This window comes from Schistosoma haematobium, chromosome 7, assembly GCF_000699445.3.
Source record: "Schistosoma haematobium chromosome 7, whole genome shotgun sequence".
Taxonomy (NCBI): domain Eukaryota; kingdom Metazoa; phylum Platyhelminthes; class Trematoda; order Strigeidida; family Schistosomatidae; genus Schistosoma; species Schistosoma haematobium.
Genome location: NC_067202.1, coordinates 12,197,015 through 12,221,638, shown reverse-complemented (window position 1 = coordinate 12,221,638; position 24,624 = coordinate 12,197,015). Strand labels below are relative to the sequence as shown.

Below are 24,624 nucleotides of genomic sequence, written 5' to 3'. Positions count from 1 at the left end.
ATATAAACGTTCAGAAATGTTCGGAATTAAAAGATGGTTAAATTTCTCAAAAGAAAATTGTACTTACATGAATTTCGAGGTTCAACTCATTTTAATACATTACAAACTCTGAGTACACTGATGTGCATAACATTACAAGAGGATATTTTTTTGTGAACACAGGTCACTCAATCAAGACTGACTCTGCGTTCAAAGTCATCTACAAGGTAAGTAGAAGTCTTCCAAAGACAATTAGATTGCATCTTCTTCGCATTGCCGAAGCAATAGCTATACATCTGGAAAAACAAGAATTGTGTGTGCAAAAGAGATTAGTACAACCTCTTCTACCATGGCCTTGATGTCTTATAACTTTTTTCTTTCTCTATACTATTCTTCCTTTATAGTCATTTACTTCCCCTACCATCTTCTCCTTAAACCTTCTACCCCCAACTGATTTATTTCTGTTACCACGATCATCCTGATGACATTTAATCTCAATTCCAACATTTTATCTTATCATGCTGAGCCATCCTGCCCTAATGATAATTTCCCTATCTATCTTTTGACGAATATTTAAGCCATTAACAATCAAACGATTATTAAGATTTCCTTGTTTTCTAAAAACAATTTTTAATACCCCTGTTTATTTAACCTCACTGTCACTATGTCTAACAGAAATTTATTATCAGTATTACTACCATTCTGAAAACATAAGTACTTGTATCTGTGTTTGTACAGCTTTGAAAATGAATTCACCGAAAAGGGGAGAACTCTTCACTGAACTAATCTTTTTTTATTTAAAAAAGAGAAGTCTTTCAACTAATTGTGTCGAAGTGATGATTGTCAACACAGACAAACTGAAAATTAACATAATAATATGGAATTCCGTTAGTGATTTAACAAGATGTTACACATATTTCTTTCTTTTTTGTAATCTATATAACCGTTCTGTTTTACTTTATGGCAGCGAAACATGGCCATTAAGAGTAGAAGACACTCGTAAGCTACTAGTATTTGACCACAGATGCCTTAGAAATATTGCTGGCGTCTGCTGGGATCACCGGGTAAGTAATAGTGAGATTCGACGCAGGGTATTAGGGAATGATGGCAAGTCAGTTGATGAGGTTGTGAATCTTCATCGACTGAGATGGTTGGGCCACGTGTTACGTATGTCCGAACACCGATTACCACGACGTGCAATGCTAACCGGTGTTCGGGATGGTTGGAAGAAAGTTAGGGGCGACCAAACTAATAGACTTGAGCTTTAATGTTTGTTAATATATCATTCTTCTATACGAAAATGGAGTTATTAGCTTAAAGCATTCAACTCTTGCCTTCTAGATTACAAATTCGAATTATGCTCAATCTAGTTTAAATTAAGCAACCTTAAACACATGAAATATGATACACAAGATGAGTATATAAAGCCCTCGATTCAGTAAATGAATTATACATTGAAATTATAACATAATTAATACTTAAATATAAAATGAATGTTTATTGCATCCCGCAAGGCAAGATCGTGGATACACACACTACTGAAGAGTCAGACAATAAGACGAAACGGCTGTCTAGTGCTTCGGGATTTCCCATGATGATCTAGCTTTAATCGACTTAGGATCTCAATCATTAAAAGTTGTTATGGATCGTTGAACAAAAAACAAGAAAGAAACAACTAATAATTGTTCACTTATTAATTTTTTCTGCATGTGTATTTTGTGAAAACATATGAACATTTTACATTGAAATTACTAGAAAAAAGACAGAAAGAGACCGAGAGAAAGAGAACAAAAGACAAGATATAGGATTGCATTGTTTTAAAAAAAAAACAAAACAGAAGAACAGAAACATTAGAGAAAATATAGCATACAATTGTTTGTTCCAATCAATATATGTAACGATATTAGTAGTTAACTGGATGGATCGTTCATTACATTCTTTGTCACATTATTCTTCTTTATATCATTAAAAAAAAAGATAAAACACAATCTCCAAGAGAATAGGGATTAAAGATTGACAAAGCAAAACCTACTAACATTAATGTGTACACATATTCTCAATTGACACATGTAACGTAACTCTCTGTTACTACTTATTATTATTCAATAATAATGGTTCATTAATTCATCATTCATTTGTAAAATAAAATGAATACTATCAAGCACAACAAACCAATCGATAATTCATTAAAACACATTGCTATATTGAATGACAACAGATTCATACAAACTAATTATGATAATGATCATTAAATGAAGAAAACATGGTGTACAATATATGTGCGAGAGAAAGTGAAGGAGAAAAAAAGGTACAAAAGAAGAAGAGGAAGAATGAAGTAGAATAAGGTTGAGAAGAGCTTCTATCAATCAGACTCATTAGACTATTCATTAGACAAACAATCACTGACCTGTTGTTTTCACTGATATTTATGATAGAATGCTTGACAGGGGAACAAAAAGAATTGAGATACACTATTTAGCATGCATTCTTATTTCATTTTGACCACATGAAGAAATTCAAACAAAAACTTAGCACCTATAAGTACTCCAAAAAAAACCAAAGTGTACACTATCATCACACACATATATATATGACATAGATGAACTGTGTCACGTCAATAATTCAAACGGAACATCGAGTCATATGCAAATACGTCCCTTTTATTATCGATCCAAGTTTATGAATCCCAATAATGTATACATATATAAACGTTTAAACAAGCAAACCTTTCTCTTTTTCTCTCTGCACGATAGCAATCAAAAACAGAACCGAACAAGAAAATAGTAACTGATGAACTATTCATCATTTACCAGGAAGAAATTTATCAAATGTAAACAAGAACACATACAAGTACATATGAATAGATGACCCATAGTCTCAAGCAATAATAAGATAGTTAAAGGATAATAACTGAAATACCAACGAAAGACAATAAGCATACAGAGATGGGAAAAGAGAACAAACAATATGTATATGTGTATCTGACAGCATGATAATAGTAGGTAAGAATGAAAGTAATGTTTGTAATGCTCAAACCTCAAAATATCTTTTTCATACCAACCTTCTTTTCATTAGGAAAAAAGAATATCAAGAATTCGAAGAGGAAGGAGACAATGATAGCGACGGCAACGACAACAATAACGATAATTGAAAGATAGAGACTTTAGCATTCTTCACACACTAAACATATTACAAAGCTCTATATACATGAACAACAAAATATATGTGTTTATTGTAACACATATTAGTGTGCTGAACACCATAAAACAAATTGAGTTGGAGTTTTATTATTATTATTATTTCGAAAGAAAAATGGTATGATTTTCTTCTTCTCAATTTGAGGAGATAAAATAAGTGAAAAGCAAAAACAAAAACATTACAATTTTAACTGATAACTATCAATGTTGATAGAATAAAAATACTAATTATTATCCGGTGACGATCTTCACCTATTACGCTTAACATCTGATGATACTGATGATGAAGATGACGAGCCATTATTCGCTGTTGTTGATGGTTGTTGATTATTTGTTCCACTACGTGAGCCGGATGTACGACGTTCATTAGGTGGAATTGTATCTGATGGATGAAGAGTATATGTTAAACGTTGATGTGATGGTAAATGTAAAAAGAATGGATGTGTAAGTGCTGCAGACAAAGGAATACGGTCTGCTGGATCATATTCTAACATTTTAGACATTAAATCAAATAGATCAAGTGTATCTTGACTTTCATCTTTGCAATAACGCTGAAAATTAATGAAATAACAGATAGAAGTAAGACAAGAAAAAGAAATATGATTAGCGTAATTTATTTGTTAAACAATGCAATATAATTAGTATGACAAATGTTAACAAAACTATCAGCTTTGACCCTACAACATGTTAAATAACCTAGTACGGTCGAGGGTGGGGAGTCAGCTCTCCCTCTCCAAATGCTCTCACATATGGCCACGCGTACAGAGCTACTACCAGGGAAAGTCCTACTCACTGCCTTCTAGAGACAAGGTGTTATTTATGAAAATGAGAAGACGAAAAACTCCCTTATACCAATGTATGTACGTTTAAATTTACATATTGAAGTAATGAGTTCACAACAATATGGTTTCGAAACGTTACATCTATATAACATGTAGAACTAAAGATGATAGATCGAACAAGAAAAAAGGTCACCAAGTCTACAAATAAGTGACAGTTAATCACAAGACTGCAGAGCTCAATTAGTCATATTCATTATAAAACCTGATATAATATAGGCGTTCGTTCAAACTGTCACACTATAACGGTACAGTATGATGAAATAATCAAGATATATAGCAAAGAATCAATGATAATAGCAGTCGTAGAAGAAAAGAATACGGATATATCATACGAATTGGCGGATTACGAGTGATTCTCAGTCATATTACCCAACATTTCCAGTTATTGGTTATGATAATTAAGCCGCAGCCAATAAAATATTCTCGATCCATCTACACACCTTGATCTAACAGCCCATAACTATTACGTATTAATTTAGGGGAACTTAGCTATATTCGAACATATTTCCGCACACCAGCTAACGTAAGTGAATATATTGATTAAATAAATCCAACAGGAAAGCGCTAGTGACAACTTTAGCTATTGATCCTTCACAATAAATATGGTGAACAAAAGTGTCGAGATTAATTTGATAAAAACAAAAATATGCACATGTGTAGCTCAATTCAAAATATACAGGAAAAAAATCTAATAAACCTCCCCCACACAAAAAAGCCCAGAAACAAACCAAATAAATATTCAGTAAAGCGTTTTACATGAGCAAATAAGGCAAAGACCCATTATGCAATATTTACGCATACTCATACATACATAAACGAACAAACGAAGGTAATGTTAGTATTAAATAAAATAAACACTCATGATTATGCAACAGATGATAAGGAGAGAAAATAATTAAAGTTACCCGGAATGGACGACAATGTGTCAGAACATATTTGGCTTCACGTGATTGTGCATCCCATAAAAGATTGCCAGATGTATCAAAGTATTTGGTTCGACTAGAAACACAGATAGATATGTGTGCGTATGTGCGCATGCATTATGATCATTACAATAAGATTAACAATAATATTAATAATAGTTATTATTCGATGAAAATCTCGAATTAACCGCAGAGTATCATAGATCCATCCATAATATTAAGGCAATTAAAAATGATTTAGCAAACAAGTAATTAATTAAAAAGAGATAGGATGCAAATAAACACATGCAAAAGAAATCCTTTAGAGAGAAAAAAAATAAGTAAACCCAGTCTGGAGAGTGGAAAAGAAAAGATATTTGATGTGAGCATTCTTTTCATTTGATGATAATTATAATGGTATAATGTTGACACGATGCAGTAGAATAAATATCTTCTTTCAAAATATACTTATTGTGTGCCCATGAAACAAGCTTGAATAGTTTTTTTTTATAATCACTTATCAAGAACTTACAAGTAAAGGACGACAATTCTCACGAACATAACGACCTTCTTGATTATAAAAATCCCAGTCCAAACGTCCATGATAGAAAAACCCAGTTCTAAACACACAAAATGAGTATTGATGTAAACATATTTTATGTAGTGATGATGGTGACTGGGTCCGAATGAATAACCTCCACCCGCATATTGTATCAGTGTACATTTTGCGAGGTGATTTTTCAACAATAATAACAAATTATAATTTTTTGAGAAATTATGTAGACAGTTGGATCAGTTAGTTTAGTTGTAAACTAATTGATAACTGACATAAATATCAGTTTGAGAGCTGTACTGTATTACTCAGTAGCAGCATGTTATGGAAATCGAGATAAACAAAATGAAAAAAGATAGATTGGAAATAATAACCGAGATAGTGGTAATCTGAGGTATGAGTAGAACGAATGAAATGTAGTGACACAGAAGTTGATCATATAGACATCAAACTTAACATTGTTTAATGATGGAGAGACAGTTTATACGGTGGAAATGGAGATTCGTAGCTCAGATGGACGATGATCTTGGTAGTATTGTATCCCTCAAGATAGGTAGCTTAATTGATTAGAGCTTCCATTACCATTCGGGATAATGATATTTTTAGCATCTACTACATGTAGAAGTGAGTTTTTTTCGTTATACAACAAGTTTTAAGTCAGTTTGTTTTGCTGACCTTCTTTGCGTATAATTAATTGTACTCATAGACTTCGTTATCTTCATCTATCTTTTCATATACTCGCTTGTTCCATAGATCTATGACTACACAGACCAATATGTGCATCGAATTACATACGATCTATCAAACTCCTTATCGGAAAAGATCAATTAATCACACGGCTAGAAGTTAACTGAACAAAAAAACCATCAACTTTTCCATGAAGTAAAGTGTTGAAGATGTTTTCAAGCACGACAATGAAAGCTCTGCAATTATTTCACAGAAATGAACAACACCAATATATTTTAAAGATAAAAATCCCATATAGACACTAATATTATAGTGATGGGGAATAATAATAATAATAATAATAATAATAATAATAATAACATACCGTGACTTTCTAGTCATTCGATAAGGAATATGACCTAAAGTACGTTCCATCATAGCTAAATGTTCACGATTATCATGAGTCTAAAATGAAAATAGTAATACAGATTTTGGTATATTTATGTGTTGTCATTAATTTTTAATAAAACAAAATAAAACATAACAAGTGTTGACTATGAACATTAAAGATATATGGACTGTAAAAATAACATATACACATGACAGAAGTAGAGATTTGTCTGATTCTCCAAAACTTAAAGGAGGAAATTCCAAATCCACATATATCTAAGTAGACATTTAACTAAGTAAGTAAGTATTGAATACAGTTCTAAGAATATAAACTTATCCATGAAAGGAGATTGTTGAATATTAGAGTTAAAGATACGAAATGAACACCATTTGATCTAGATTACGTGCTAACAAGGTCAAACATTCCACACGACAGTTAAATGTCTTGAGTTCAATCTAAGAAATGAGATTTTGAACATGCACTAGTGAGGAATATAATAGTAGGACGAAAAAGATATTCAATTTTTTCTAGTTTTTAATGCTTGATCAACTAAGGTGAGTTCGGGATGTGATTTATAAAATAAACTTATCCAATGATAATTTATTATTGTAAAATACATGAATAGAATGCTGATCAATAGATGCAGTGATAATTTTTTACGAGACTGGAAGATTACTGACATAAATCCCAGAACGACTTTATTTAAAAAAAATGATAACAACACTATCCAAAAGATTAAGTTTTATCTGCAGTAGAAAATATGCTTATATCACAGAATATTAGGTGTTATAAACGATCTAAGTGTTACACTTAATTCTTGTTCATTATATCAAAATCGTTTTAAGGAGTGACTAAAACGTAGTGGGTCGCTGATAATGTGTTTACTAGTAGCTTTAAGAGTGGTCGAACTCAAAAAGAACGTTTCTGGGTTCAATATGTATGTGTAATATATCTATGTAACATATCATTTTTCACCTAAGCACCGTATTTTCTACTTGTCCGGACCTTAAATGTCTTTGGTTCGTTGTCTCTTTTAATATGCTATTTGGAAACGCTTCCCAAGGACAATTTTATGCCGCATATATACACTTGAGTTGTGCTTGTTGTTGATCGTGCTTCTGGCTGCTTGTGGAATACATTTCCCACCTCTGAACCAGGACCACTCTCTGGTTAGTGGGTCTGGGACGCAGCAGAATAGCTAGCTTATTTGTTCATTGTGTCACTGAGTCTTCTTTCTGTTCGTAGATTAGGTGGATTCGCAATCTCTTCAAACATATCACATATACACGCTAAAATTAATCAAATTTTGTTGATTTCACGCTGGATTTTTCACAACTACGATAAACTGAATAAGTGTATTTTAATACAAGTTATTTCAGTCAATGACAACGTTGATTACGCCACTTATTATCCTAAAATTTCCACAATCACTGGCTAATATTGTTTGTTGACTTGAGGGACAGTTAGGCATATGTAACACACATCAGAATTGCTTCAGTCGATGACATTTCACAGACTCATCAATCGGTTGTCGTTCTACTGATTAGTTTATTACATTGTACTAAAGTTTTTCTTTAAAAAAGCGATATTTTACATTTTTGCCAAAAAAGAAGTAGATAAACACACATATCGATACTAAAGAATAACTCACTTGGAATAGTGTATAACCTGTATACAATTCAAACATGATGCATCCAATTGACCAAACATCACATGGTTGAGACCAACCTAATTCTGTTAAGAGAGAGAGAAATATATGAAAATCAATAAAAAAATACTCAGTTTTAATCTAAAAACAAGATGAATTTTACTAATACTTAGTAAACGCTTGAATTATCTCGATTCAGCATTGAGTTTTGACCAGATAGCCTGGATACAGAAATTTCGTTGCAAGGTTCGTTTAAAAGAGATAGATTATGGCCAACATTGGGAATAAAGGATGAGCAAGTATATCTAGCTGAACAAAACGGTAGGTTTGCTGTGGAATCCATTGCTTGCCATAAACCATTCATTATTTTTAAAAAAAGTTAACTACAATGTACCGCGGGATATTTTTTGCATTGACTAGTGATTTTCAAATGAAAACCAAATTTTATAAGAAATTTTTGTGAGTCTCAGTGAATCATAAGGAATTTAGAATCTAGGTAGTAGTATTACTAGCCTCGGCACAGAAATAGTGTGAGTTGAAGCTAAGTAAATAAATGTATACATGACAAATAAACAAAGTATTTTGCCAATGAAAATTGATTAATTTGAAATTTATTCTCTTATTCAACAGTTTTTAGAGACCATATGTTATTTGTTGACGTCGGTCATGTATTTTAATGACTTTTTTCAGTGGTGTTGTGTTTTGTTAGCTAGATGGTTGCAGAGCTTTTATCATTATCTTGGGAAACACTAAGGATGCCAGAGAATTTTTAGGAGCACAGTATTCACACCAATCGGCATTTAATACGCACTACAACGTAGATAAATTCCACCAATCCAAGTAGAAAATGTCACTCAATCATACAACCAAAGGTCTATAAATCAAGACACTCAATTTGAATACAAGAAAATCTACAAAGGCAACTAATGATAAACGAACTGACATGACACTTGTGAAATAATTGAAAAGTTCACTTCTAAATGAAGTAGATACCGATTATATTGACTAGAATGACAATAAAAACTTTCGCCAATTCGACAATCTATCTCGCAGAAAACAACACTACCAAAAGCTATTATTTAAAATTATAAAATCCCCAGTGTCCTGATTTCTTTCTTGATCGATTGTACATTATGATTACTATTGAAAACTTTCAAATGTTATGAATATCTTTGACAAGATATGACATTTAATGAAAAATTGAATTGAACACTGTCAACAACTGACTAGTAGGTAGTTAAATAATTATTTCATAATAAATTATGCAGTATAACGCATTACTGATAGTTATGATATCGTCGTCAACCATCAAGTTCCACACAAGTAAGAATCATGGAAAAGATCTGATTTTCGTTGACTTCTCATTTTTATTTTATTCATGATAATTATAATATATTCATAATATTAACTAATTAATTAATTAATTAACTAACCAAGTATTACTTCAGGTGCACGATAATGTCTTGTTGATACAATTGTAGAATGATGATCATAATCAAATGTTGCTGAACCAAAATCAATTAAACGTATATCGGAACATTTAACCATACGTTCATGTCGACGTTTTTTACGATTATGTACTGATATATAATCTGAATCAACAAATAATATATTTTCTGGTTTTAAATCTGTATGAGTTAATTGATTATCATGTAAAAATCGAACAGCATAACATAATTGATAAGATATATGACGAACATGTTCCATTGGATAACCGACATAATTATTTTCTTTCTATAAATTTAAAAGAAAAAACAAATAGAAGAGAAAAAAGTGTAAAGAAAAAACAACATTTATGTCTCAAATGAAAATTACATAACTTATCCAACTTGAGGAGATCAACTCCATATCAGAAAAATGCATGATACAAATACAGTAAATGAATTGTGTCTATTATTAACTGATGAGATGAGATATACAAGCAGATCTTATATGTATTAGTCTGTAACTAACCTATTAAGAATGATGTCACTTCAAATATAAATTAGTTAACATACTACAAATTTGAATCATAATCAAAGTTTAAGGGTAGATTAGATCTAAGATACCATAAATAACGTCAGGAGATGTAAAACGTACGCTAAACACATGAATAAGCCTTTGTATTGAGTCTAATGTTTACTGTAAACTAGGTTTATATTGCTCATTTTATAATTGAGTAATATTGAATCGTTTAGAAAATAAATGAAAGTTTAGTCACTACAACAACGTGCTTCCGATATTTGCTGGGTTTTTTTAAGAAAATATTGTTAAAACTTTTAATTATATAGTCAATAATCATGAAGTACAGCATTGGGATTAGATGGTGGTTGGAAGTAGTCGACAGGAAACCCTGGACCCGGGTTTCATGCTACTTGGCACTCGTCAGCAAGGTGTACCTGTAATCTTGGGGAACTGGTGCTCCCTGGAGGATTCGACCTCGTGTCATCCAACTTTACAGTCAGAGACGTTGCCACTGAGCTATTCGAGCCGCGACCGACCCCCTGTAGACTGGTGGCCACATTGCAACATGATCGATAGCATTCGATCTGTACTAATAAGGACTAAACACGCATGACATTGATCACCACCCAGTGATCAATCAATTGTGATTACATCTCAGTCCTACAGGAGGTCGGTCGCGGCTCGGATAGCTGAGTACAGCAGTTTAGTGTCCATGATAACTAAACATTTTGTTGTTATTATTATTATCACTTCAAAAAATAACTTTTCGTATGAACTGGAATAATCAAAGGTAGAGATTAATATCTAAGAAGACTATTACAGTTAGTGTAACAAATAACCAGTAATCAAGACCTTTAAAGAAATTTGTGATAACAGAGTTAGGGACCATATAGCTTACTAATCTCGTTTTAAGCTTGCCAGTAAAGTAGGTAGTATACCGAGCAAATGTAAAGCAGTCACAAACTTATTATATTGATTGTTATGGTATTCTGTTGAACTTTACAATTGTCTACGAATAAAAATGACTATCAACACGTTTGACAACTAGATACAAACTAGTACTCCTATATATTGTGTAAACGAATTGATGATAAATACTATAGCACTAAAATGTATTGCCGTAGTTTGATCAAGAACATAGAGAAAGTTGATAAATTGATGATAATATTAATCAACATCCTAATGAGGAAAACATAGCCAGTTTTTAAAAAAAAACACTTATGAATTGCACCAACGGTTGGGTACAAGAATGAATGTTTCAACGACAGAAATAAAGGGTTAATTATTATGATTCTCATTTTTCAAAAGTTAACCATGTCATTACTACTTTGAGTAATTTAAGAGCTACTCAACTGAAAAATTAAATCAAATCTAACTAGACTAATATTTATAATTTTTCCTGTACAGTAGAGAATAATATACAGAATTAATTACGTACATAGTAATAAATGAAATAAGATGAATACTAGTAATACTACTTGGTTGTCCAAACGGAAGTAGATAGAGTGGAGATCGAACCTAAGAGTCACACACTCAAGAGAAAATGAACTCTTTAACCAATGAGCCACAGAACCGGCTTAACCACATTATGTATATATATATATATATATATATTCTTTAGTTTATAGCTAAGACAAGAAACTGTGTTCAATAAGCCTATTTTTCACACATCGATCTAAGTTCTAAGAATATTCACAATAATTTATTATTTTATACAAAAATCTAGTAACTATTTCTTAGGATATAATAATCATACACATACTACCAAGAGTGAAGAAATTGACCGGAAAAAGTGGCTGAAAATAGCATTATCAATCGGCACATATCTATCTATCTATCCACCTATGTACATAGAAGTAGTGAGAATCACAGTGTGTTTAAGAAAACGAACACTAATACAAAATAGATCGATGACACATAGTTTATCAATGATTGGTCGGACAAACTTTCTATTGACAAAGAAACTAGGCCGTGGAAAATTTATGTATACACGTACTAACAGTGGGATCAATAAAAAAGTTGACGCAAGTTATAAGCAATGACAAGTGGATTTACTTATGAATGGATACTGTTTATGACAATAATCAGAAAACAATATAGATTGTTATATATGCATGTGGTATGCACCGAATTGGACACACACTAATAGTAGAGACAACTATTTATCAACCGATTGAAAAAGAAAGTAAAACCGATACGACTCAATAAATGTATCTATGAACTACTATTAGTAAACTACTATTAAAGGACTATTAAACAGTCAGTAATCTCATATCGTTGCTGTATTTGGTTATCCATTTTCTTAACTAAAATCTAGCGAATAAATACAAGTGTGATTGAAAAGTGGCAAACAATAGAAACTATGAAAATACACTAATACTTTGGTTAATTAATTTTCGGTTAGTGGAATTTCAATTATCCATCGTTCTCCTTCATTGATACCGATGGTTTAAACTGCCAGCATTTACCTACTCACCTGCTACCCACTCTATACAAGATATTTAGGATAACTACTAGATGTGTCCAAGTGAGAAATCTATTACAGTTTCTTTTTTACACCATTGAATTTAATGATGTTATACTTATGGAACATTGACTTGATGTATTACATCGATCAGAAATCGTTACATAATCAGTGTATACGTTTGGTCAAGACATTTTTTTTAATTTTCAAAAGACCACATATAAATCACTCATGAGTTTAGTTTCCTAAGTGACAGGCATTAATACATATATATGGAAACGAGTACATATATATGTGATTGGGTATAGCAAAATTAACTTTCGCGATTATCGCCTTTTCTCTCGAGTAGCTGAACTTATTTATAGAAAGTATGCACCACTATCAACTATTGGACAAAACGCCTTACGACAAAGCCTTTTATAATTGACCAACATCCATTTTCATAAGAAAAAAATTTCCTATTGTTTAAAAAGCGATAAAGACTCGATTAAAATCAACAGAGAGAAGAGGTAGTTAGCTCTAATTAGTTTAATTTAAATCACGAATCAATTGAAACTAGACCACAATTGAAAACCTGGAAGCCATGGACGGCCGTTCCGTCTTACAAGAGAACTTCTTAGCAGTGCCCACCCACAAAGGCAGCTATCTATCTATCATTAGTTTAAATCAAACAAGAAAAACATTTATAGGCAGAGAGGAGCAGTGGTTAGCAATGGAATCCAGGACATGAATTTTTGTCCTTTTTGTGACTCGTCAGCTATATGTACCTCCACCCTAGAACTGATATTTACTCCGGGACTCGAACCCAGTGCTGTTCGCTTCAAACACCATTGCGTTATTCACTTAGCTACTAAATCAAGATAGCCACAAGCTTGTGTAATGAATCAAACAAAAAATCTATGTTTATTTTTCAACTTCTGACGATTAAAAACTTATTTTCAAAATACAGAAAATATAATATCCCCTTTCTATGTTATAATGTACAAGTAGATAGATAAGTAATTAGGTAAACAATACAACAAGCATTAAAATGTACTAAAAATAGTGAAATTATTTTAAATACAAAAAGAAAAATAGTACCAAGAGAATTTCAATGAAGTGAACAATTAATATAAAGACACACATATGCAACATATACAAACAAACATAAACTAGTTGTTAGTTAAGAATTAATGGAAACTGACATTATCAATAAAAACTACAGTAGTAAATACTAATAATCCTACGATTATTACTATTATACTATTAATAGCAGTAGTATTATTGTTACTGATATCATTGTGTTTACCAGTAATAATAATAATAATAATAATAATAATAATAATAATAATAATAATAATAATAATAATAATATTTTTCCTTATAATTAATACAAAATGACAACAGAAAATGTACATTTCTTCGAAGGTACAAATTAACTTTAGTTAAAGATTTGAAAATACACAACAAACTTTGAGATCACATGAACACCAACAACAATACGACAATAGATTTTCGAATCAGAAAAACCCTACCTATTCCCAATCCCTTTTAGTCGAACACCAATATAAAGAAAAATATTCAAAATACAATTTACTTACCAAGAAATCAAAAACAGATAATCCAAGTATATCAAATGCCAAACAAATATGTCCATGATAATCAAACCAATCCAACAGGGTTACACATAAACTGTCAGGAACAAAAAGAAAAGAAAGAAGTAGTGCGGAATAAAGTAGAGAGGAAATTCAAATAAATCACAAATGAAAAATATAACATGAATTATTAGTTTATAATAAATGAATGAATAGTTGTAATGGCAACTAGATCAACATCGACAATGCAGTAATTGTCTTTAATTAGTTTATTTTAAATGAATAACAAATACTGAAAAAACTTCACATACATAAACACAAACACTAGGAAATATAATAAACAAAGAAAGAAATGCCACAAATAATGGATATGTATATATCCTTTCTTATACATTAATATATATATATATATATATATATATATATCGATGATGTTTATCGTACAGAACACAAATGTGAATGTGTGTGGGGGGGGGAGAGAATGAGAGGCAACAGGGAATAATGATAAATCAACACAAATTTAATTAGCACAAGAATACAAAAACAAGCAATTAATATTTATCCACAAGGTAACATGTTATTAGTACATTACCACATGTTAAATAAATAAAGATTATCTTGATTACCAATGATAATTTGAATGGATTCATTGAACCAGAAAAAGCATACAATCTTATTGTCAATTAATAGTCATCATTACTTAATGTCGGAGATGAAATAAGATTCTCAATTGACTGACTGACTGTGGGCACTATTAAAAGTTATCAACTATTGAGCAAAAATAAAGAGAATTCAGCGAAGAAAATCTTATTTTCGATGAAATGATGTACTCAAGCTGTACATTTGCACTTATAGTTAATTGGCAAATATATAAGTCTATGTAAAGATAGAACAGATTGCAGCTGAAAATTACAAAATAAGACCAAAATATAATACAGAAGGGAATTAGAGTCAAGGAAGGAAAAGATTGGATGTATAGTTTTAGCACACAGAGTTCGAGCTTGATTGACCTAAAATAAAATCTTTGCTGAATTCTCTTTATTTCTATTTAATGATAAAATGGATTATTTTAATTATTGTCTATTGTTTGTTTTTGAAGTATGAAGAGAATCGGTAAAAAAAATGGGGGATTCAGAAAAACGTGTTCCATCCTATCGAGGACTTGTCAATTGGATGTGTATCTGGATTTCAGTGTTGGGTGTTCACATTCGGACTCGAGTTCAATAAGGTTATTTTCAAATATGAATGCGTTATCCACTGGACAAATGATACAAAACATAGAAATAGTTGAAAAAATAAGTGGCTATGTGGACCTAGTATCTCAGTGGATAACTCATTGATGTTTGAAGCAAAAGGTACTGGGTTTAAGTGTTTGTATGAACATGAACACTAGGATACAGGTAAATCTAATTGATAAGTCCGAAAAATAAAAAAATACGAATCCTTGATCCAACTGTAAGCCACAAATAATCTATTCTAATAACATGATCTTTTGAATGATACAACTGCTTAAATACAACAGTAGAGAGACTTGATAAATTACTAAGTTTTATTTCTGGAGTGTAATGTTGAAGAATTAGTCGGAAAAAACTGATTTAAAACTAAGTGGCGCTTTTGTATTTCAATATTATGTAGTGATAATCACTGGCTTCTCAACCCAATTACAATAAATAGCTGAATATATGGATTTTATCTCTCAACTCAATATAATTCTCCACAGTTTGCAGGTTATAGACAAATTTACATACTATTGAAACCAATGTTGAGAACAAAACTGTCTAGAGTACCCTGTACCACTATGTCTTTATAAGGCAATCACAGGGGAGAAAATCAACTGAGAAACCAAGTCAAAAAAGGAAGCTCTATATAATTCTTTTTTACATATTATTTAAAACATGTTAGTAACTGAATGAATCACCTCCATGTACAAATTCAAGGATGGTAATCGAAACTTTTCAAACATTTGTTCAATCTGAAGATAGTTGAAATGATGTGGAGTAACGGTGGGGAAAAAAACCTTAACACAAGAAGTAGATGGTTTATAACGTAGCTTGTGATTTACAACTCCAATTTCTAAATCATAAAAATAAGGATAGTAATTTTCTACATAAACGGAAAAATTGGTGCAAAATGCCATCAAAATACAAAAGCGCCACATAAATCATTGGATGTGTTGGGTTGGAATACTGTCCAGGTACTCAAACCGGAACCAATGGACGTCTTAGGGAGCCACTCCTCGAGTCTTTAACCTAGAGATCTAATCCACAAAGCAGTGGAGAAACGTGAAGATATGCAGTCCCATGATAACCGATGACCAACAGCAAGTTGATGCATCATTTGTTTCCTTAGGAATCTAGAGCCCATGTGCACCACTGGTTTTGAATCAGGGCTTTCCAACTCTCCTGTTCGGATTCTCCATACCTACCAACTCGGTTTAAGCGCCGGACATTTGTTTTCCATCCTCATTTCGTAAATAACACCCTGTTTATGAGAATGTAGTGAATAGAACTTCCCGGACAGTAGCTATATACACATGACCATATGATAGTAATAAATGTATATGAGTAAAATAAGCACATTTTACTTACTGTTCAACATTTGCACTACGTTCATTTAAGAAATTTAAAACATTGATTTCAAGCATAGCAGCTTCACGATATTTATCAACATTTTTGATAATTTTCAAAGCAATTCTACGATTCCTACACATGGGAAGAAGTAAAATGACCAAAATAAAATATAAAAATAAGTTATAATTTATTATCGAAATGAAAACAGTAAAAGTATGATACAGAAACCATGACAGAGAAATTGAAAATGACTCATCAACGACTTATCAAGGGTGGAAGACATTTCGACTACACCGAATCATCATATAGTTTAAAAACATGTTACGATGGTAAATTAAAAAAAAACAGACTCAGATAACATACGGTGTGGCATAGAAGAATTGAATTCGAGTCTCATAAATGTTAAAATCATATTGTAATGAACGAAAACTCGATCACGGTAAACCAATTTATTGTTTATGCGAAATCAAACAGTGCCATTGTAAACTACGAAAATCCTACATTAAATACTTCTTTGGCATATCTTCCTTTAGTTATCCTTTACATAATCCACGATTCTTCCAATTCTGTTGTTATTCCGATAGCTTTCTGTTTTCCTTCCTCATTTTTTGGTAAGCACTCCACTTCTAATTCCTGTTAGATGCTACTTATATCCCTCCGCACCATAATATCTCATTAATTCAGTGATTACGACGTCTATCAATTCAAACAATGCGACACTTCATTACAGAGATCGTAGTTGAAACATTCAAGCGATAGCATCATTTAACGAATATGATTTATCTTCTAGTCATATGAAAACAACTTAAGGTCATTCAGACTTAAAGCATTCAGCTATGGTGTAGAATCAGTGTATACATACCACTTCCTCTAACATTACAGCATAAAACGTCCACACTGTCAGAAAGATTACTAAGTGAAACAATTGATGACTGCATTTACGAGAATTAACCAAAAAAGATATGAACGGTTACTCATAAATAGAAAGATGACAACAACAATGACAATGGTAACAATAATGTTTATGTTGAATTAAGTGTTAATTAAACTTACTGTACATGATCTTTGCATTCAACAACTTTACCAAATGTACCTTCCCCAAGTGTCTTGACAATTTCATCTAATTGCAAAAAAGAGAAAAATCATGAAAAATTAACATGATTTGACATTCTTGATAATTACTAACAATGGGATATAGATCCAGCCAAGTGTCCACAGCTTCTGTTAGGAAATATCTACTTATTACTTTTAAGGCAATGGAAGTCTTTTACAAAAATGAGAGGTGGAAAAGAGGACATCTGGTGTTAAAACCATGTTAGTGGATATAGAAGCTTAACCTAGGGGAATCGGAAAACCCTGATTCCAAACCAATCGTGTATGCTCACTCCAAGATCCTGGAGGGACGAATAGCTTATGAACATATTCTAGGTCACTGGCGATTATGGGACGGTGTCTCCTAATAATTGGATTGGACCTTTAATACAAAGGTTTATCGGGTGTCCCTCTAATATGACCACCTTCAGTTTGGGCACATAAGTAGTATTTCAGTACACATATTTTGTCACATATTCCATTTCCGATGCCTACTTGTAACAGATTTTAGGAGAATAAGACATAAATACCTTCAGGTTTACAACACGTTTGACACATGCTTCAACCTACCAGAAAATCCTGGTACTAACCACAAGTAAATCTTTTAGTAAATAACTTCACACAAACTTTTTGACATAAACAAACGTCAGAAAAAACTATTAGAAAAATGCTGTGACTGTTTTAAAAAAGAAAACTCTTAAAATGAATTCATTTCTAATAAATCATACACATGAAAATAGATAATGATGTAAAAAGATGGTATGAAAATTTTACATACAAAACAATACAGTGTGAATATTATTAAGTGGTAAACTCAATATTTTGTTAGTGCCAACAAATAGAGAGATAGTGTGTGAACAAATTAAGATTCAAAAGAAGTATCTCTTAAGGTACATAGCTTTTTTCAGTTGAATTATTATAATGATTTTCATTGAAGATATTAAATGAAATGTACCATAAATAAGCATTCACAGTTACTGGGAATAGAAACAATTTGCTTATGAGAACAATAATAAAAACAACAGACTGAAATCTGAATGAATATATAAGAACGATTTCAAGTTATATCAATCTAAAGTAATTACTAAAACTCATATAAAACTGCCTTCTCGCGGCGGGGGTTTTGTTTATGAAAATGAGAAGACGAAAAGTGAATATCCGGTGCGTCAACCGGATTGGTGGATATGGAGGATCCATCTAGGGCGGTTGGAAAACCCTGATTCCTAACCAATGGTGCACATGGGCTTCAAGATCCTAAGAGAACAATAGGCGTATAAAAGAATCGCTGGTCACCGGCTACCATGAGACTGCATCTCCTCACGATGCTCCACTGCCTTATGAATTAGACCCTTAGGTCAAAGGTTCGGGTTGTGCTCCCCCCTAAGAAAACCACCTGTTTCGGTTTGGCCACCCAATATTCTAGCCCATATGTTAATTTAAAGATAATTTATGTGGGACATACATATCTTGGCGCTTTTTTGTACAAATGTTTATGCTTAAATAAATGAAATAAATAGAAACCTCAAAAAACAGTGTTAAAATCTCTCAAGGGATAATCTAACACATTTGTTAAATTTTATATTTTGATAACTATTTACCAATAACAATAACAATGTGCACAGAAAGAGGATCGAGATCTAGGATTCCATTAGATGTTTCAAATTATTAACGACATTAGTATTGTTTAATACATTTTTTCCGGTCCTATTAAATAATTCTCTCCTCAGGAACAGTTTTCGATGGGAATTTTCATCAAGAAACAATCTTACTAAGATATGAATTTACAAGAATATATAGGCTATCGTTGACACAATTCATCAAGTACATATTTACGTATTATAGTTTGAGACACGTTCTGTCTGTGAAGCCTATAATAATACACGACTTTGGGAAGAGAAATAATCGAAGTGAGACTGGAACCTAATGCCTTAATCACGAAGAAATCATCACAAACATATGTTAGTTACATTGTTAAGATGAGTGAATAAGCACATGAAATTGTCTGTGACTGACACAATAATATCAACAAGCAGACCTCTTATTTAATAATAATAATTCATAATTGAGTATATCGAACAGAAAAACACAACAATATGTACACAAACGACTTACATCGATTCAATAAACGATCACCAATACTATAGATCAGATGACCGTCAACATCATCGACAACTTCATCATCGTCTTCTTCTTCAGGAGACTAAGAAATAAAAATATACAAGAACGTCACATTTACGTATTGAAAATACTTAGAAAACAACAAAAATATGTCACCTAACTAATTCTTTTACTTATGAATAAGTCTACAGGTAAAATTGAAGTGCAGTATTCTAAGATAAACATTTATATAACAATCATGAGTTATTTAGAAATGTAGATTAGTATAATCCTACACATTCTCCATTATCACCGTTTTAACATGCTAGTTATTAATGTCTAATCATAAATATGGATTGTCGTATTTTACATTGATATTAAAGAGGGCAAAAAAAAAATGGTTTTTCGACGGAATAACAGAATAAGAATGATACAAATACTGCTAATAACATACATATGCAACCATTTATAAATTTCAATTGCTTGATCAAATTTTTGTACATGTAGTAGATGCACGTCGTTAAATTTCGGGTTAACTGAAAACATTTAAGACATGTAAAGTATTACTTGAAAAAAGCAATATCACAATTAAACGGGTATTTCACGGTGATATCCGACATAAATTCTTAAGAACCTGTAAGTGTTTGATAAGAATAAATATTTTTAGAGGCTATCAGATCAAACTCATTCATCATGTACAGGTGTACTCGAATAATTTTTAGCCACACACTATGTGACAATCTATGTAAACTGTATTACATGGAGTGAATCAATAGTCTAATAGACATTAATTATTAACCGTGACAGATCATTAAACAAAGAGAGTATAAAACACACTTTGAAATGTATCCTTCATAATCAATTTAACTTTTCATTTAAACATTCTGTACATTAGAGAATTCGATCTTTTTGAATTTCTCAACATTGTTTTTTTTTTAATAAGAACATTCAGATGAATAAATACACAGTGATGAACTACGCTAAGATTAATACATAAAGGATCGTTCTATGTATAAAGTAGAATGATTACAAAATGTAAAATGTACAAGTCATAATAAATAAATAGAATAAAATAAAAATAATTAATCATTACTCTATACATTTGAATTAACTTCGCTCTATACATAATAATATAGAGTTGATAACAAAACACCAAACCTACAATCATGTTTATCTGTAATACAACAATGGGAAACTACTCTATAGAATGTATACAACAAATTATAACTTGCTTAACAGGTTAATCATTTATATTCATATAATACTATACTATAAGATATATCATAATGTTTTTATAGAATATCAATATAAAATAAACAACATTATCACTTATAGGATAAATAAAAATATTTAGAAAAACCAAAGAAATAAATTCACCTCAGCCTCTTGTCTTAATAATAAATTCTCATTTAAACTTTCAGTAACGCTAAGTTTCCTAAGTTCAATAAATCGTTTGGCACGTTGTCTGGCAACAGCTAATCTCGAGGTAGCTTGATCTTGAGTGTCTTGTGTCAGTGAATCAGTATTATTGTTAACTAATTTACTGGCATAATGATTATCAATACCGTTACCATTAATAGTATTATTATTATTATTATCATTAGCAGATGTATTAACAGTATTCATCATATGATTCTCGTTTTGTTGGTACGTCATAGATCCATCTATCATTGCATTTTGTCGTATTGCACAAGCGACAGTAGCTGCATTTATCTCTTGTGTTTTTTGTGTACGACGAAGTTGTCGTCGGAGACGTCGACCAACTGTTTCACACTCAGAATCCTCATCTTCATTATTTTCATTTATTTTGTTATTCTCTTCCTCATCAATTTCATTGTTGGAATTCAAACAATTTTTCATTGATCCATTATGTAGGTTATTACTTTTAGTATTAGTATTTGTTACGTCATTGGAATTATCCAGCCTTCTTAAATAATTGCCTGACTTTATGTTAGAACATGACTTGAAAGTAAATGGACCACAAACGATAACTGATGCTTTGCATGGAGGACTGAAATATTCTACTCTCTTAGTAAACCTAACATTTGTTGCAGTATATCCATCGCAAATAATGCAAACGGTAAATACAGCTGCAGGATGATCCGGTAAAGTTTCAGTACAATCCACAAATTCACCATCTATTGGCCAACGAAATCTAGGTGAATTAGCACCGAAAACTAATGGATTGTTACTAGTTGTAGTAGAACGCATACGTCTTAATGGAACACCACGAGATAATGGTATTAGATAAGGCATATATTCTATCACACTAGTGAATAAACTGAGTCTATACAAAGATGGCTGTTGCTTTTCTTCTCTCTTATTAATTATACAAGTAGATGATGAAGGAGCCTGTTCTGTATCCAACGAGAAATAGTTTGAACATCGTTCACAAACAAGACGTATGTCATTGGTCTGAGTGGCCGTGCTTGCCGTTGGAACTTGTTTTTGACATAATTCATGCTTTGAAATTGGTTTCAATGTAACCAAACGACTGCCAGAAGTAAGTGCCTTAAGTAATTGGTTTACAGGAGATTTGACTGAAGAAGATGATGTAGGCAATAGATCTCCAGCACCAGCCTCATTTCCATAAACTGGTGATTCGGGAGACAACAGAGATGATGAAGTGGCCAACAAAATGATGCCTTCATCATGTTTCATTGCACATCCATCGTCTTCTGTATCAAATACATCATTGTCTGAAGACGCCCCACCAGTATCATCTTCAAAATCTGGACCATTAAAACTAGAGGTAGCTTTTTCAAGTTTACGTAGCAGCGCTGCATTCACCTCATCAGCTTTAACGCCATATGTAGGTTTGATTGTGCGTCGTGTTGTTGCAGGTTTCCTATCAGCTGGTGGAGAATAAGAAGACTCTCTAGATGCTGCGCTTCCTACACGTAATCGACTTAAACCATCATTAATATGACTATTACCAGTACCACGAACTGCAGACGCTAAATTTGGATTCGCAGGAACTCTTGGTGGACGAGTAGATGAAGTAGACATAATTGTTAAACTTTGATTAGTTTTGGGAGAATTAATGTAACCTAATTGATTAGAGATCAATGTCAACTGTTGAAAAGAATCAGTTATGTAAGGTTCCAATAAAGAAATTGAATCTGATGTTGTTAATAATTGAATATTCGATAAGTTAGTGAAATTGTTTGATGAATTTTCTGTGGAATTTATCACAGGATTTGGTTTATAATCGGACAATAGAAGTGGATTAGATAAATAAATAGATTGAACACTATTTTTAATTGTTTTACAATAATGATAAACTATACAATCTGTAACTATAAGTAAAACATGATAATGTACTGACTGTGTAAAATAGAGAAAATCTTGCTCAGAAAGTGTCAAATTTATCAGTTCAACTAGTAAATATGAATGAGAGGGATGTAATAAGTTCGATGCATATTCCAACAAATGAAACTGGTTATCTATAATTTGTGAATAATTATGCAAAGAGTATTCAGGTGTTTGTTTCGTTAGTGTCCTAGTGTTGTTCTCTCTTAAATTGGAAGATGATGTGCAAATAGCGATAGGAAGATAACAATTTGGTACTAAATGCTGTAGACAAACAGGTTGAACAATACCAACAGAAGGTTCTACAGAAGTAATTGAAGTTATTCTTGGCACAAAATTAGAAAATTCAGTTGAAAAGGCAGAAGAGGTCGGATTAAAACTCGCACGATTTGATGACTGTATACAATTAAGTGATGAATGAACTACTGATGACAATTCTTGTTGCTGTAAATTATTTGTAGAATCTGATGTACAATGATTAAAATCAGATGACGAAACTGTGTTATCATAAATGGGTGAATCTGATGGCTGACCTTGGTTGGTAGGTCTGGCCGGATAACTTGTTTTTTGCCCCAGTTGGAAGGTGAATTTAACAAAAATTGATGTTGAAAAAATATATATTTAATCCGAAATTCAACTGTCATGTATACCAACAATAAAATGAATGACACTATATAGACATTGTGATGTGATGATAGAGATCGACGTAACCAATCATAAACATAGAAGTGAGTGAAGGAGGATATTGTGTTATTTGAAAATTCAGAAAAGTTAAACCAATAAGTACATGTACAAATGAATTGTTGATGAAGTAATATATATTAAAGGTGCGCAATAGGGCAGATAAATTTTATGCGAAACCGAATATCATATAAGAATAGGCTGCACAACAAGTTCCAAATTACTGCCGTCAATCAGATCCGTTAAGATAGTTTTGTTTAGTGGTAGTAATATAGTCTTTTTTTCTAGACACGCAGAAAAGTTGAAGAAAACACGCACACCAAGTGTACATTCACAAGGTTCGGACAAATACAAAATCAATCTGTTGACATTACTACGTGTTAACGCACACACACACAGGTATAATCACGCATACATGAACAAAGTCAGTAAAACACTGTTTCCTGAGGAGCAGAAAAATATTTGCACAAACTAACCCACTTATCACATTTTTTTCATTTTACATACCGTGGGCGTAGTTAGGAAATTAAGGAAGCTATATACAGTCTAATTCATTTGCCCACATAATGATTGTGATTAAAAACAAACACAAAATTGTGTAGCATTTAGGCAGCAAAACATATCCTTGAAACAGTAGTCTACTGCATGTTATAAGATCGAAGGGGAAAAAAAGCCTCCATACAATAAATAACTAATAAGAATTCACTTAGTC

The 24,624-nt window shown here is 31.9% G+C and overlaps 1 protein-coding gene across 2 annotated transcripts in view; it reads right to left on the bottom strand.

The window, feature by feature from the left end:
• Window positions 1-1,200: 1,200 nt before the first annotated feature.
• The window catches only part of CLK3_1 (Dual specificity protein kinase clk3), a gene marked incomplete at its 5' end in the record, with an annotated part of 36,941 nt that continues 13,517 nt past the window's right edge, over window positions 1,201-24,624 (bottom strand). The window contains 10 exons of one of the 2 annotated variants that reach the window (XM_035731283.2): window positions 1,201-3,727; window positions 4,924-5,017; window positions 6,525-6,604; window positions 8,182-8,264; window positions 9,612-9,912; window positions 14,167-14,257; window positions 16,749-16,862; window positions 17,784-17,850; window positions 19,935-20,022; window positions 21,297-23,675. In XM_035731283.2, the coding sequence (XP_035588139.1) occupies window positions 3,425-3,727; window positions 4,924-5,017; window positions 6,525-6,604; window positions 8,182-8,264; window positions 9,612-9,912; window positions 14,167-14,257; window positions 16,749-16,862; window positions 17,784-17,850; window positions 19,935-20,022; window positions 21,297-23,675 (3,600 nt within the window). In that variant the 3' untranslated portion in view covers window positions 1,201-3,424. The remainder of the gene's footprint in view (window positions 3,728-4,923; window positions 5,018-6,524; window positions 6,605-8,181; window positions 8,265-9,611; window positions 9,913-14,166; window positions 14,258-16,748; window positions 16,863-17,783; window positions 17,851-19,934; window positions 20,023-21,296; window positions 23,676-24,624) is intronic. The other variant, XM_051218012.1, reaches the window with a different exon arrangement.